Source organism: Talaromyces rugulosus, chromosome I (genome assembly GCF_013368755.1).
Source record: "Talaromyces rugulosus chromosome I, complete sequence".
In the NCBI taxonomy this organism is placed as follows: domain Eukaryota; kingdom Fungi; phylum Ascomycota; class Eurotiomycetes; order Eurotiales; family Trichocomaceae; genus Talaromyces; species Talaromyces rugulosus.
In genome coordinates, this window is record NC_049561.1 from 1,945,116 (window position 1) to 1,960,782 (window position 15,667).

Here is a 15,667-nt window from a genome sequence, read left to right on the forward strand (position 1 = left end):
ATGCTTGGAATTCCAAGCTTTCTTTTCCACGAGCCTCTACTGCCATAATGTATGTGCATATGAGAATTACGAAAGTTAAATGGTTGCGGATACATGGTTATGAGACTAGATGCATCTTCATCTTTGTACTCGCCTTTGAAGTTCTGGCCGTTCGCCTGTTTCAAGACTTGTGATACATTGTACACGATCTTTCTCTTATTTTTGTGTAATTCATTTAATTTATAATACTATTTTACTTCTACTACTTTTAATATCGCTGTTGCAAATAAACTCGCTAGCTGTATTCGGTCGGCTTTTTAGTTTTTGGTGGAAATGACGATCAGCGGAAGTCCACATGGACTTTCACTTCTATTTCTACGGAGTATTACTTCCTTGACGCCGATAATCCTCCTTTTGCTTTTTATAATAATGCAGTGCTTTATTTACTCGATTATGGAATACAGCTGATAGCCATAGTCACACAATAACAACAACACAAGCCTTCCATGTCCCTCCGCGGTGTGTTGCAGAGGATTCTCGCCATCCTTTTACCGCTGTCCGTCGCATCCACGCTCTACCTCTACCTATACCCAATCGTCCAGCAATGCGCGTTCCCAATCCCATCTACGAAAAACAATGCGCGCGAATCCTCGTCGACGTTTGCGGCAAACGGAGTGATTAATACGCTGTTCCAGCACGTCGGAGCTGCCGACAGTCAAAACAATAACAACAACAACATCCGTCCCGAACCAGCCATTTTTCGTCTCCTTGTTCTCGCAGATCCGCAGATTGAAGGCGACAGTTCGCTGCCGCACCCGGATGATGAATTTGGCTCTCGATTACGCCGGCATTGGGCGAAAATACAGTCTGTTTTGTTTGATACCACCGGGAGGAGCGAGAGCGATAGCGAGAGCGAGATACCCCCCTCTGTAATTTCAGTCTTGGCCGATGTTGTTCATACTACGATTTACGAAGATATCCCGTCCGCTATCCGCGCGACTCTGAAGCGAGTGGACTTGTTTGGCAACGATTATTATTTGGCGCATATTTACCGCACATTGTCCTGGTGGACTCGACCTACACACGTTACTGTGCTGGGAGACTTGATAGGGAGTCAATGGGTGACAGACGAGGAATTTGAGAAACGCGCGGGCAGATATTGGCAGCGACTATTTCGAGGCGGCGAGAGGGTCAATGATGACCTTACTATTACTGGAAAGAAGAGGTCATCGGAGGACGGCGATGTGCCTCCTGAGGCTGGACTTGAGCCATTGAGTCGGTTCAATTCCTCCTGGAGTAGGAGGATCATCAATGTGGCAGGAAACCACGACATTGGATACGCGGGTGATGTGTCCAGACACCGTCTGGACCGCTTTGAGCGAGTATTTGGACGCGCCAACTGGGATATTCGCTTCCGGCACCCTCCGCTTGAGGAGGAGGAAACACAACAAGAAGAGAAGAATATAACGGACGAGAATGCAGAAAACAGCCACATACAACCTACGCTACACGTAATCAACCTCAACGACCTCACTTTGGACGGCCCTGCTTTCGAAAATGAGATCCAAACCGACAGTTACGGGTACATCAACGATCTCATCACCCATCGTTCCTATCCCGTCGAAGACGAGACGTCTTTCACGCTGCTCCTGACTCATGTACCTCTACATAAACGCGAGGGTATATGCGTAGACGGCCCGCATTTTTCGTATTTTGATAACGAGGATGACAACTCTGACGGCAATCCTCGGTTTAAACAGGGCGGTCTCCGTGAACAGAACCATTTGAGTGATCATGCCAGTGGACCCGGGATTCTTCAGGGGATATTTGGAATGAGCGGAGACGCTCATACTTCTGCTGCTGGTGGACGCGGCCGGCGGGGCTTGATTCTGACAGGCCATGACCACGAGGGTTGCGATGTTGTCCATTTTGTCAACCGCACTTTTACGGATTCAAGTGACAACAACGAAAACGAGAACGAACATGAACCCGACAACTCTCAGCCCTGGCACTGGGACGCCACACGATACTCTCCCTCGGCCTTGACAAGCAATAGTGATAACGGCAGCAGCCCGGCAATCCGTGAAGTCACGCTTCGCTCCATGATGGGCATGTACGGCGGGCACGCGGCACTATTGTCTCTATGGTTCGATGCCGATCCAGACGTGAATCATTGGCAGTATGAGCTGCAGACGTGTGCGATTGGGGGCCAGCAAATCTGGTGGGCGATCCATGGGCTGGCGCTGGCTTGTGTTGGTGGTGTGCTTTTGGTGCTACTGCTTTGGGGGGTTGAGACTGTTTGTTCTGCAAAGACAGAGAAGAAGACCGTACATTTTGTATCAAAAGAAGTGGCGAAGTCTTCGGACCGCAAAGTAGAAAGGGATTGATCTATCTGCTCTCTTGTATATATTAATTAGAGCAGTCTGGTACATAATAGTTGATTGTAAATGGACATTTATTTACCGTAAAAAGGGATTCTTATTCGAATTGAGAATGTATGCTTGCTTGTCAATAGTTATGGGATATCCTGTAATTGCATAAAATCAAAAAAAAAGGCTCTCAAGCCCTGAACGCCATGAACCAACTCCACCCATGAGAATATGAGAAAAAGAAAACACCGAGAGAAGCCCGGTCAATCAGGAAAAATAAAGGAAATGTCCGTTCATGTCTGTGTCCCTTTCACGCCCAGATGTATTGAAGCTTTGCTTGATTGCCTCCCTTCCTTGCCATTTGGGATATGCCTTGAAAAAAATGAAATAAGAAAAACGTAAATGGTAAATTGTAAATAACAGTCACAAAATTTACGTGGAAAGATTGTAGTCAAAGATATTTGCAAAGAAAGCAAAAAAAAAGGTCATAAGAGAAAGTATATCAGGACTAATCGGCAATCGGAGTAATTGTTTCATCATGCATGGCGTCATCATCGGAATTGGCAGTATGGTCAAAGGATAAACCGTCCTGGTTATTATTCATGAACGGCTGCAAGTGAAATGGCGGCGGGCCCAGCGCTGCTGTTAGACCATAGCCATGGGGCTGCGTGAGGAGTGGTAATGGCGTTAGGGAGGGTTGCATATTGCGACTGCGGCCATTATGCACCAGGCCCATGAATTCACCGGCGTATTCAGCAACATCGTTTGCGAGTTTCTTGTCGAGAATGTCCTCGAGCATTTCCATATCTCGCTTCCACTTTTCTTCCTTTTTCGCTTTTTCTTCCTCGACGCGTCGACAAGTGCCATCCGCTTCTCGCAGTTTCAAGCAGTTGGGGCAAAGATAGCTGATCTCGCAGTGCGAACAAGTGCACGGAGGGTTCTTCTCGATGCAGTCCTGACACACATAAATCGAGCAGCTGGTGCATTCTCGCAAAACGCTGTTGCAGCGTTGTCGCTGGTCGCCAATGGGTCTGTATTGAGGACAGTAAAAAGACCGACAGCCTTGCCATCTGCTGATCTCGGCTGCCGCATCGTAATACACAGAAGACCGCGACGAGGATCGTGAAAGGTTGGAAGTGGTAGGAGATTGACTGCGGCCGGCGGTCTGCCCACTCACCAAGCTGTCTTCGGCCTGCCGTTGAGCTCGAATGAAATCTTGTAGGACTTCAGGATGCATTCCGCCTACCCCTGGAGCGATGTGATCACCGGCTATACTGCTCGACGCAGACGGAGAATCTCGATCCATAATCGGAGTGATCCCTTGTGACTGAACCTGAGATTGGAAAGGCGTCGCCGGGCTTGAACGTAGTCTTGCTGATGATAGCCCGTTGTTGGGAATTCCAACGGAAAGACCTGCTTTCCCAACGGTGGAAGCCTGATGACTCTGTAACGCGATCTTTTCGAGGGCAAGGTCTCGATATCCACAAATTCTTAGACGGAGTCCACGGAGGTCATGTTCCTTGCAAAGCGGTTTCAAACAACTTTTACAATTCACTTTCCACCGGGTCGAGTTGTAACAATCCTTGCACAGATTGCGTGGACAGGTCGAGGCCAAACGCGTCGGAGGGCCAAAAAAGTGTCTTAGAAATTCGATATGTCCTGTTTCTGATACATTGTCCACATCATTCGTATTATTTGAATATTCTGGATCTTCCCATCCTTGTCCCTTTGGTAGAGGTGCAGCTCGCACTAAATCAACGTCTCGCGTCGTAGTACCGATGCTGATTCCTCCACCTCCTGAAAATATAGGCTCGGTGCAGCACCAGGAGAACTCCAGATTTGGATACTGAGGAGGAATAGTGGGATTTGGCGGATGGCTGTTGTCTGCATCTGGGTTGGGATCATGCATGACACACGGAGTCGTAACCGAGTTTGGCGTCCACCACAGAGACTGAGATGGAGTTGTGGTCGGAATAGAGGCGGATATATTTGGTGAATATCTCCAGCTATATGCACAGCTTGCACACAGTGTTTTTCGACATCCGATGCAGTGCATTAGGACGCTGCACTGCTCACATCTTTCACCAATAATGTCGGCGCATTTATCACACTTTATATTATCGATAAACGACTTATGACTGTGCCGGAGATGAGCCGGAACGAATTTCCCTTCCCCACCACCAGGCCGGTCTCCTGTTCCCAAGGGTTCGCCGTGAAAGCCGGTTTCCCCCCGTTCCCAGAGTCTCCCATCTTTCCTACCGTCTGTAATGTATCGTTCGCTTGGAGACCCAAGCCAGTTCTTAGATCTCCATAGACGGTCGAAAACAACCCATACCTCTGGGGAACCATGTGGAACTCTCATAGAAACGTAGCCTCGTCGTCGAAAGCATCGTCCCGCAGGCGTACTGCACCAGGCAGTATCGGTCCATATTCCGAGTTTATGGCACACGATAACGAGGTCGTGTGTAGGCCCTGAATCCGAGTCTCGACGCATCAATGAGCTGGTCAGATAAGGGCGACGTCGATGGTGACGACAGCGATATGTATAGAGGCTTTTCAAAGCAAGTTTCTCCTGAGTCGCGGGGATTCCGGTGGCGTTTTCCTTCATCAACCCATATATCGTGAGATAGGGAATAATATGGTATTTCAGAGAAACGTTCTTGCACCCACGCACTGAGAGGTGTTCTAATGTCTGCCGCATGGTGTGTAAAACGACGGTTGTGAGGGTCTGTCCTGACACCGCAGTATTGTCCAGTTCCAAGCTTTTCAAACAGGGGCTTATGGGCATCACAACCATCATCAAAAGCTGATCTAGGGCGTACGGTCGCGACTGGCGAGGGGCAGAAGGGTCGAAGCCACTGGCAAGTAGCGGGCGGCTCTGAGAGCCTGATGGGAAGAGCAGGCGGAAGGATAGATATTTCCATGCTGTAGGATAAGAAGCGAGGAATCTGCGGAGGTATGAGGATGTGTGGTATAGCTGGAAAATCGTATGTGTCGGTATTTGTTGAAGGAGGGATTCAAATATGGGCGTGTGAGTCGAAAACACTCGTTCGAAGGTGGATAGTTGGAATTCGGCGGCAGAAGAGCCAGAAATGTCATCGCCTAAACACATGGCGACATCTTCGTCGGCGGCATTATCATCAGCAGTCAAGCTGCCGATGATCGACTGCTGTCTATTGTTGCTCTCGATCTCGATACTCATGGCTGGACGGGGCCGGGTGCGAGCGACCGGAGCAGACGGAGAGGGCTAGTCGGCGAAGAGGTGGGTGCAGCGGCCTGCATTATCAGGAAGAGCGAGTCGATGAAGGGACGTTGACTTTCTGCTGCAGTGAGAGAGCGATGATAGACATCTGGCAAGGAGCGTCTTCGAGGAGTCGACGTCTTAATTGCGGCTGTTTTACCGGTGGAGTCCGCCAAGACCTGCAATTCAACCTTGTCACTCCTGCTCGCGCCCTTATTCTATCACATGTTGCTCTTTGTCCCTGAGGACGCCTCCATATTAAATAATTGGCTCGCTTCATTTTTATTTTTACTCCGACCGTGGCTAGTTTATTATAGCCCGCAATGCTTCTCTATTCATGGATTCTACCTTAGTGTCGATCGGCCGAGCTGCCCACCGTGTATCCCCTCGCAATCCCTTTGCGCCCTTCCACGACAGCAGTACCCCCCGGCTCGCCGTCCTCTTCGTACTTGATCTCGAAATCGCTGCCCAGTCCTTGCCAAGTCCTCTGAGAACGCAGAAACTCGGCCCCCGGAGAGACCGTGCTACCGATGGTAGCCACGTCGCCCTTGGCTCGTTTGGCCAACGCTGTTCCGTTTGATAAGCCATGCCTTGAAGCGCCATTGGGTAAGCGCTGCATGGGACGTGAGTTGGTGACAAATTGACCAGTGCGCAAGTTGAATTCTGGTGGGGCAGACTCGAAATCTGACGTGTCGTCTTCGCCGTCGTTCTCGTTGTCATTATGGGGTGCTTCCAACGGTCCTTGACTGGTATCATTAGTGGACACCGGATTGGCATCCAGAATAGCCTGGTAATCGCCTCGCCATGCACCAGTCCAAACACGGGTATCGTCGCTTTGGAGAGCAAGCTCCAGCTCGTAGGGGGTGATGATCGGTTTCCAAAAGTCTTTGGTGTCCACCAGGGAACTTTCCCAGCATCCAATGACAATCCAGCCGTCAATCTCGCTGAAATTCGCTACTTTGGCTGCATTCAGCTTCCCGACTACAAACATGTAGCTCTTCTTTCCGGCAGCGGCAATCTGCTTCTTCACATGATCCACGATATGTAGGTAGTTTTTGACGCTCAGAGTGTTGATCAGGATGCCGAAAATCGATGCCGTGCTCAATGAGACCAAGGTGCCATAGCGGCGACGTAGGGCTGCAGAAGTGGATGCCTGAAGTGGCTTGACATCCCCGCCAGACTCTGCTTTTGCTGCGGGATAGATATAGATTGCGGCAACTCTAGACGAGAGAGTTAACAAAAGCGCAGTTGGGGGTTCCGAGATGTAGAAGAGCTGCCAGTCGCTCAGTGATTCTGGCTGGTCCTTGACGGTCTCTGGTACCGTTCGGTTGGGGATCGCAGACGAGGGATCATGCACGACCTGAGTCGCGAAGAGATTGGTATAGCCTTCTTCCACCAAACGATCGTGTACGGCCGAAACGTGATCGGAGTATGTGACATCGGCTGCAAGGATGATCTTTGACGATAAATCTGTAAACGCTTCTCTGAAGGCTTTCACAAGCGGATCTAATGGTAGGGATCGATGTGTGAAGACGTGGACAACCGGTAATCTCGAGGTAGGCGACAAGCAAGCTCGTCCATAGTGCACAACAACGTCTGCATTGACGTGTTCAGCGGCCACTTCGTCGACGCAGCAGTTCCCATACGACGTGTCGGCCAGAATATAGAACTTCGTTGGTGTCTCATCCGGTGACGAATCCCCTTCCAAGCTTATCTGAGATACTTTCTCCACGACATCCGATCTGGCTTCTTTTTCCGATCCGTTCTCAACAGCGGGCGCGCTGTTGTTACCTCGGCCATTAACGTGTAGTATGTCCTTTGTCTGAATCCCGCGAGCCAAGAGCTGAAAGACTCGGGGAGCGTCAGGGAGCATATCATCTGGAAACTGGAGCGCGATTCGCTTCCATCGTCCCTGCCGGATTTCCGTCAATGTTCGCTCGATATCGTATATGATCGACAGCTCTTCGTCGGAGCGGGATACGCCCAAGGTGGTGTCTGCCACGGGCTCCGTAGCGTCCAGCAAATACGCGTCTGGCGTTGATAGGATAGGTGCAGCTTGCATGGTGACAGCCTGGCGAGCTCGGCGCCTGCACAATATCTCGAACGGCGTAAAAGTTCTTTGAATCAAGTCGCTGAGTAGCGGGGTAATGTTAGTTGATCTGGAATTTTTTCATAGAAGCCTCGATCTGCGGCTCCACTCTTGGCGGGGTGATTGGACCATATATTTAGTGATATATAGATCACTAAATAGTAATACATTCCTTAAACTATGAATTTCTTTTATATACCCCAGTGTCTAGTTAAAACAGTATACTGGTATTTGAAGATCATATTCAAAGAACTACTAGCTACAGGTCAGCCTTGGCCGGCTCTCCAGCCCAGACTCTGCGAATCAGTTCGCGAATTGGAGCCCTCTCGATTTCTCGTGGGTTCCAGTAAGGATTGCTAACAGCAATATCGGCTGCCTTGTCAATATCCTCTTCCTTCATACCAAAGTCCTTCAAGCCGCGTTTCACATTGAGCTTTGACAAGAGTACGTTCAAGCCATGGACGGCATCTCCATTACTTTCCGGGAGGGCCTCGGCAAGCTTCTGAATGGCATCTGGTATCTTCGGGGCATTGTAGGAAATGGCGTGTGGGAGAACAGCGGTATGTGTTTCCGCATGGGGAAGATTGAAACTGCCGCCCAGCGTATGGCACAGCTTATGGTGGATCGACATTCCTACGCTTCCGAGACAAGTGCCGCACAGCCAGGCGCCATAGAGGGCCTTGGAGCGCGCCGATGGCGAAGATGGGTCTTGGACAATCTCTGGAAGAGAGCTAGCCAGCGCCTTGATTCCTTCAATGGCCAGGATGTTGATGATAGGGTTTGTGTTGCGTGCGTAAAGAGCCTCCACTGTTTAAGAGAACACTGTCAGAAGATACAAATGAGAGTTTGTTAAAAAGGTGTTTGACATACCAGCATGAGCAATAGCGTTCACGCCACTAGTCGCGCTCATCGCAGCAGGAAGAGTCATGGTCAAATCGACGTCGTAGATGACCGTACCCGGCAGGATTTTCGGATCGCTTCTTGTCTTCTTGACTCCATCTGCAGTCTCGCCCAAGATCGGCGTCATTTCGCTGCCGGCATAGGTGGTTGGGATGCAAATATGCGGCAACCCAGTCCGGATACTGATGGCTTTGCCCAGTCCGATCGTGCTTCCACCGCCAATGGAGATGACTGAATCTGCACCTTGCTCCTTTGCGTACTGGAGAGCCTTATCGGTGACATCGGTGGGCGTGTGCATGGTGGCATTGCTGAAGATGCCGGCGATCTTTCCATTGAGCACTCTCTTTAGGTTTTCAACCTGGTTGGTCTGCTGTGGTGTTGAGAGGAGGAGTGGCGCAGAAAGATTGAGCCGAGAAACCTCTTCTGGCAGCTTTTGCAGTGTGCCTGAGCCGAAGACCACGCGCCCGGGGTTTGGGCTGTACTCGAATGAGTCCATTATGTGTGTGTGGTTGTCTAGATGTCGTCTCGCTGTAGTAGGCGGGGTTGTAGAATGATGAATATGCCAAACCACGAAGCTAGCCAGCTGGGAAAAGGAATTTGAAAGGATATGAAGCCAGCAGAAGGGAATATAACAGAGAATATAGTGCCACCATGGTCTTCGTAGTACTAATCGTAGTCATCCTCCCCGGAGTCTTCTCCAAGAGAAAATGGGGAAGGGCCTCTTCCGGGCCTACATCCGATGCGTCATATATCCGACCGCCCCGGATTTTCTCGGCAATGGGACTTATTATTTGATTATTTATTTATTCATCTATGGACGCTTTCATATGCAGCTCCAAATATACAGCCGACGAGGGTAACAAAAAAAGGGTGAAAGTCTAAACACCGCGCCATGCATGCTCATACTGTGTGTCGGTCCTAGGAACAGTTGTCCCGCGGTTTAATCCAGGTCCGTGAACGCCATTACGTGCTGTTCAGTGTTCCCACCTTTTCCTTTGGTGCGCTTCTTCTTCTTGGGCTGCTTTTTTTCTTTCTCCCTGTCGCTGTCGTCGCTGTAGTGACCTTCCCCGTCGCTATCGTCGTCATCATCGCCCTCGCTGTCATTCATCATCATGTGTTTTCCAAGTACACCGTTAGTGGCACCTTTGGCTTCGTGCCAGACCTTGACTATCTGACCACCGCCGCTGATCATGCGTCCTTCGACATCGAATCCAAGAGCCGTAACGCCCTCGAGCTCGTCGTGTCGTATGCGCGAGACGACCTTGTTTTGTCCAATGCGGACGAGGGCGATCTGGCCATCGTATTGTCCAACCGCGACCATCTTGCCATAGCCCAGTTCATCTGGGACCACCGTCAAGGATTCAAGAGCTTCGCCTTCTCCTCCGCTTCCTCCAACGTAGATCCGCTCGTCCTGGTCGTCCCAGACTCCCTTCTCCCATAGCGTCAAGACACCGGAGCCACTGCCCACGACGATTTTCTGGCCAACGCTCGTTCCAGAAGAAGGTAGGCCGCCGATGTAAACAGAAGAAACCAGCTCTTCTCCCTGGTCTTCGCTGCGAGCTATGACGCCCTTTCGTAGGTCCGTAGCTGCCAATGTGGTGCCGCCGGTTGTAATCCATTGCTTGCTAAACCCCGAGGTGCTCGTCTCGGAAGGCGGTAATGGCGTCAGAGACGAGATATAGTCGTCGTGCGGATGATATGTCTGTTCTGGGCGTGCTGATACCGGGGAATAAGGTATGCGCAGGTCGTAGACGTGTAGAGCGCCCGAATCGGTGCCGAGCAACAGGTTCTGGGGAGACAGCGCATGAATCGTGCACGGATTGTCGTTCTCGACTCTGGTCCTAAAACAAGCAATGCGTCAGCAGATGAATTAAAAACCAAAAGAGAAAACAAAAGTAGAACCAACTTTGTCCGATACAGGGGAATCGCAATCTTATTCTCGACAACGCCGGTCTCGACCTTGGCCGCCTTCAGGATGCCATCGGTGCCAGCAGAATAGAGCGTCTCCCCTCCAATGCCGAAACTCAAGCATCTGCAACTACCCTTGTGCCTTCGCGTCGACCAGATTGTGTCAATGTGGCCTGTCCCATTGACAGAGGACGATCGCAGCGACTCTGCGTCGTCGTCCGAGTCGGTGCTGTTGGAAGGCAATCGGAACGTTTGCACATCGCCAGATGACAAGCCCACCGAGACAATTGGCTCATTGGGATGGATTGCCTGGGTGAACAGGTCTGCCTTGAGCGGAAAGCTACAGACGGTGTCGAACATTGTGGTGTTTGCTATAGAAAAGAATTTTTTTCACCAAGCAGACGTGCAGATCGCAAAGCTCTCTCTCTCTCTTTTTTTTAATGCGTGCGGAGTTTTCTCCACTGGCGCGGGCTGTTCGGGCCTAGTGCATCGCTTCCCCGCAGCACCGAATTTCCCCTTTGGGCAATCAGTTTACTCTCAGGGAAACGTGAGGCGGAAAATAGCTGATATAGGGCTCTGTCGAAAACAAATGGTTGGATTTATTGATGACCGTGTCCTTGACTAGTCGATCACGCTAATCTAATAGGTTGCGGCTAAGACATAACACTTTGTTTCCCTGATTCTGATCTTTTACTCGATTCAACTCTTGGCAAACAAATGACCAGAACAACAACAACGTCATGTCAGGCCTCGAGGTCCTCGGTGTCGCTGCCAGCATCATCCAGATAGCTGATCTCGGAGCACGAGTGTCCATCAAACTCAGCACATTCCACCGCAAAGTCAAACAGGCCAACGACAACATCCAGAACCTCTCCACCGACGTTGCGCTCACCTGCACCGTCCTGAAGCAGCTGGGCGACAATCTCCAGCAAGATGAAGATGTGCAATTGTGCTCCCCCGACGCGTTCAGCGTCGCCAAGGATATCATGGGGGAATGCGACAAAGTCTTTCGGCAAATCGAAAGTGCGATGGAGGACGACATTATTAGCGCCAGCCCCAGCGCCAGTACGTCCGCCGTGACACATCACGTCCGAAAAGCTGCTCGCAAGCTTCATTTTGTCTTCTTGGAGCCCCAGCTATCAGTATTGCAGAGCAATCTCGATCGCTTGAAATCTACCATGTTACTCATGCTGAACGTCATCATCTATGCTGGCCAAGTCCGGAGAAAAGAAGCCGAAGTGAACCAGCAGGAGCAAAAAGAGATTATCGAGATTCTGGTAGACGAGCAGAGGATAAAGACGAAAAGATATCAACAATTAACGAAAGCAATTGAATTTGTTGATCCTGGTGAAAGTACACGAGCCGCGTCACCATATACTCCCCAAGACAATGCTCCTTTTGGCGTTTTGGCAGTGCAAGACAACACCGAAAATCCGGACGAGTCAATTCCAGAAGAGCTAGCGAAATATGCCAATCTGATCAAGTCGTTACTGACGAGCGTCGATGAGATTAAGTTCGCATTAGATAGCGCTCGTTATCAGCGAATCAAGAAGGGAGTGCTTACTATCCATGACAAGGAATTGCCTCCATTTCAACATCAACATGGGGACTCTACTTGTAACAAGCTTTTTGATGGCCCCTTATTTGAACGGTAATTGGCCTATCTATTCCTTTTTTTTTCCCCGTCACTAACATTCAATGTGATCACATAGTCACGAATCTGTCGAAGACAAAGAAAACCGTCTTCTGGCAGTCAAAAACGATGTCGATAGTCTCCGTAGACATCCTAACTTAGAAACAGTGCGTGTTCATGACGAATATATTGTCAGAATTCAACAGGGTTCTGAGTCGGTCGTGGTAAGAGCCGAATCCAGAGCCAGGGCAAGACCAACCATGCTCAGACGGGCAAAGGATGCTGTAACTTATCCATTCCGAAAAGCAGGACAATCCTTGTCGCGGTTGGCGAACCGTCCAAAACACAAAAACGTTGTTGCAAGTTTATCTGCAGGGATACATGCAAATTCACATCACCTGGAGCCCTCGGCAACAGGTCAGGCGCCAGGATGGGAAGTTTCTGATAGACCTATATTTGAACTAGATGCAGGCCAAGTGCCGCAAAGAGTTGATCTGCCGCAACCAGAATCCTGGGTTGAGCCTTCGGTTGTACAAAGTCCTATAACTGGGGACGACAATTTGCCTGAAAATGATTTGGCGAAGGAGAATAAGAAGAGCAAGCAGGATAGTGTCCCGGTGCAAGAAGGAGTGCAAGAATGGGAGCAAGAAGCAGTACAAGAAGGAGTACAAGATCTGATTCTCAAATGGACTACTTTGGACATGTCCGAAATTGCATAGGTTTTGACTTTTACTTGTAAGCAACTGGGTGGCTACATGTACATATGTATCTATATACTAAAGAAATCAGGTGCAAACCCGGTCCGAACAGGTGGTTATATGCAGTTGCTTTAATATTCTATGTACTGGGAATAAATCGATAAATACATGATGCGTTGACCAACGCTCGTATAAATTGGTCTTACATGTACATTAGCTTAGAGTGAGAGGCCACTTCACCGTCAACCATAGCGGATAGCAATCATCCGTATATAGTAGTATATTGAGTTACTGTGCTTGTAACTGGCGTCTGGACAGTCGTCGTGCTCGTCACGGTGACAACAGGAGCCGATTCCGCAATTCCAGGGGCAGGTATAGACTTCGTTGTCATCGCTTCCTTGGCCTCTGTGTGAAATATCGTGACGTATCTGGTTGTGTGTCGAACTATTGACGTTGTGAAAGTAGTTGTGGCATCAATGTGAACTTTAGTAAACACCTCGGTTTTGGTAACCCATATCTGAATTTAATTTCATTAGCAATGACTCATCATAATCAATCACAAATAGAAGGAGGGGGGTTTGCATACCATTCGTGGCGGTATAGTTTTGGTAACAACTACAGTTACTTTAGGCTGAGATAAAAGATATGGCATGATGCAGGAGCATGCTGATGACGTGTCTCCGGGGCCACGGTCATACAGGCGGTATGCATCTAGTCCATTCTCGGGAATAATGGGGGCGGCTGTCATAATAGCATTGTACCACGAATTTGAGGGAGTAGTAGACGAGGATCTTGGAATATTGAACCGTCTCCACCTATTCATGACAGGACCCGGTCCTGCTAATGGAGAGGGAGATGGGGATGGAGAGGGAGTGAGCGGTGTGGAAAAACGTGTTGTATTTTTAGATATAGAAGTATTGTAAATAGACCCTAGCGTGGTGAAAGTGGAGGTTGCAGTGGATGGCCGAGGGGAAAGATCAGTGACAGTTATCGTGATGGTGTATTCGGTACAGCCTGGTGCAAGTGGAACACTGGGACCTTTGCTAGTACCGGCGGTAACGGTAGTAGGGGGTAGAGGAGTAGAAAGATAAGAAGGAGAAATAGACGTGTAAACAGATGGAGAAGAAGGCAGCAAAAATGGGGATGTGCTAGTCTCTGTTGTATAACTCTCAAACCCAGGAGAAGAAGAGGTATATGTGGTACTATTTGCCTTTGTAGAACCAGTAGTGACTGGAAGAGGAGAAGGGAGCAATGATGAAACCCTACCAGTCCCCGTTGCATTATTCACCAGTGGTGTTGATGTAAAGTTTCTTCTATTACTTGGTGTAATTATGGGCTTGGTAGTTTTGAGAGGAGCCGAAGATAATGGAGATGAAGGCGTGATGGTTGCTGAAAAGGTCGGTGTAGATCCTTTTCTAATACTTGTTGGCAATATGGGTATCGGAGATTTTGGAGAATTATAAGATAGCAAAGAGGAAGCCATGGTCGTTTCTGTGAAATAATCTGATCCCGTCGTGGTATTATTGCTTCCTGTCTTTGTAGATTTGACAGATGTAAGAGGCGTAGAAGGTAGCAAAGACGTAGCTGTAGTGGTTTCTGTGGAATAATCTGGCAAAGTCGTTATCAAACTAGTTCTTGCACTTGTTACTAATGGTGGCTTGCCACTCGCAGTGGTAGTAGAATCAAAATAAGTGGTGACTAACACTCCAGTAGTTGTAGCAGATGTCAAAGTCGCACCTGTAGCTGTTGTCCCGAAACTAGTAATCGTGATCGTATAGTAAGTAATAGTGCCGCCGGTGGTGATCGTTTGAAAAACCGTTGATGTTCGAGCTTGGGGAGAAGCGACTGAAGTCATTGTGACTACAACTGTGCTATAACTCGTCACGTCATATACAGCACTGGTAACGGTTTCAGTATCCGTATGCTTGACCGTGTTGGTTATTCTATCCACCTCGACCGAGCCAATGGTGGTTTCGCGATCTATCTCTGTGAATAAAGTAGTCGGAGGCGAATCCACAGAAGTAGTAGTAGTGACTGTTCTTGTCGAATGATCCCCTAGCAATGACGCACATTCCTGGCGGGCACCTTTTAACTCTCGCATAAATCTGATGAGCGGATCGGTTGGGTCGCAAGCACGTCCGGATACCAAGACACTCATGAAAAAGGAGAAAATCAGTATCAACGACAGTTTAGGCATGTTTAGAGATAATACTCAGTCCTAGGGTATTTCAGTTTCGAAAAAAAATCATTGTTTAGACCCTGGTGCTGAGGATATCAACTATATGACAGCTTGGAGAGTTTTCAAAAAGGTCGATCTTCAACAGCCTGACGAAAATTCCAAATGCGAAGTTTCAGTGATAAAGAACGCATATATATATACTATGCTATTAATAACTGACATCTAGTACTTACCGGAGTAGATTATCAATAGGCTATATGGAAGGCCCTTGTGTAAGAAAGCCCTATTGATGTCTGTTTCGGGAAATGACAAGGGACGACAACAATGAGCCACGTACCCAGCTTTCAAAGCGCCAAACTCAAAGCAACCACAAAACATGACTTTAAAAACAACGAATGGCGTCGATTAATATTACTGTTTCGTCAGTAATTTCTTTCTAAACGCGTAAGGTCAACTGGTAGATGGGCTGCTCAATGCCTCATTTACATCAACGGTATACGTGGATGTACACGAATACTTACCGGCTGCTCTATGTAGCATTCCGATACTTGGTAAATTAAACAAACAACCTTTCTGTCGGTTATTAGTAACTGACTATTTTTTCCATACATGGAATTAATTTCCCGAATTGGAAATTCCGTGCCGAGCCAGCCTGAGGCAGCCGCTAGATA

At 48.9% G+C, this 15,667-nt stretch overlaps 5 protein-coding genes across 5 annotated transcripts; 2 read left to right on the top strand and 3 right to left on the bottom strand.

The window, feature by feature from the left end:
• Window positions 1-485: 485 nt before the first annotated feature.
• Window positions 486-2,366, top strand: TRUGW13939_00653 (uncharacterized protein; the record flags this gene model as incomplete). Its single annotated transcript, XM_035483860.1, has 1 exon — window positions 486-2,366. One exon carries the CDS (start codon window positions 486-488, stop codon window positions 2,364-2,366), a length of 1,881 nt encoding a protein of 626 aa, XP_035339753.1.
• Window positions 2,367-2,856: 490 nt separating this feature from the next.
• On the bottom strand, window positions 2,857-9,074 carry TRUGW13939_00654 (uncharacterized protein; the record flags this gene model as incomplete). The annotated part of the gene is made up of 4 exons (XM_035483861.1): window positions 2,857-5,595; window positions 5,966-7,676; window positions 7,942-8,485; window positions 8,549-9,074. 4 exons carry the CDS (start codon window positions 9,072-9,074, stop codon window positions 2,857-2,859), a joined length of 5,520 nt encoding a protein of 1,839 aa, XP_035339754.1.
• Window positions 9,075-9,518: 444 nt separating this feature from the next.
• TRUGW13939_00655 (uncharacterized protein) lies at window positions 9,519-10,846 on the bottom strand (the record flags this gene model as incomplete). Its single annotated transcript, XM_035483862.1, has 2 exons — window positions 9,519-10,419; window positions 10,485-10,846. 2 exons carry the CDS (start codon window positions 10,844-10,846, stop codon window positions 9,519-9,521), a joined length of 1,263 nt encoding a protein of 420 aa, XP_035339755.1.
• Window positions 10,847-11,226: 380 nt separating this feature from the next.
• TRUGW13939_00656 (uncharacterized protein) lies at window positions 11,227-12,838 on the top strand (the record flags this gene model as incomplete). The annotated part of the gene is made up of 2 exons (XM_035483863.1): window positions 11,227-12,137; window positions 12,199-12,838. The coding sequence occupies 2 exons, from the start codon at window positions 11,227-11,229 to the stop codon at window positions 12,836-12,838; spliced, it is 1,551 nt and encodes a 516-aa protein (XP_035339756.1).
• Window positions 12,839-13,079: 241 nt separating this feature from the next.
• TRUGW13939_00657 (uncharacterized protein) lies at window positions 13,080-15,014 on the bottom strand (the record flags this gene model as incomplete). Its single annotated transcript, XM_035483864.1, has 2 exons — window positions 13,080-13,334; window positions 13,404-15,014. The coding sequence occupies 2 exons, from the start codon at window positions 15,012-15,014 to the stop codon at window positions 13,080-13,082; spliced, it is 1,866 nt and encodes a 621-aa protein (XP_035339757.1).
• Window positions 15,015-15,667: the final 653 nt, after the last annotated feature.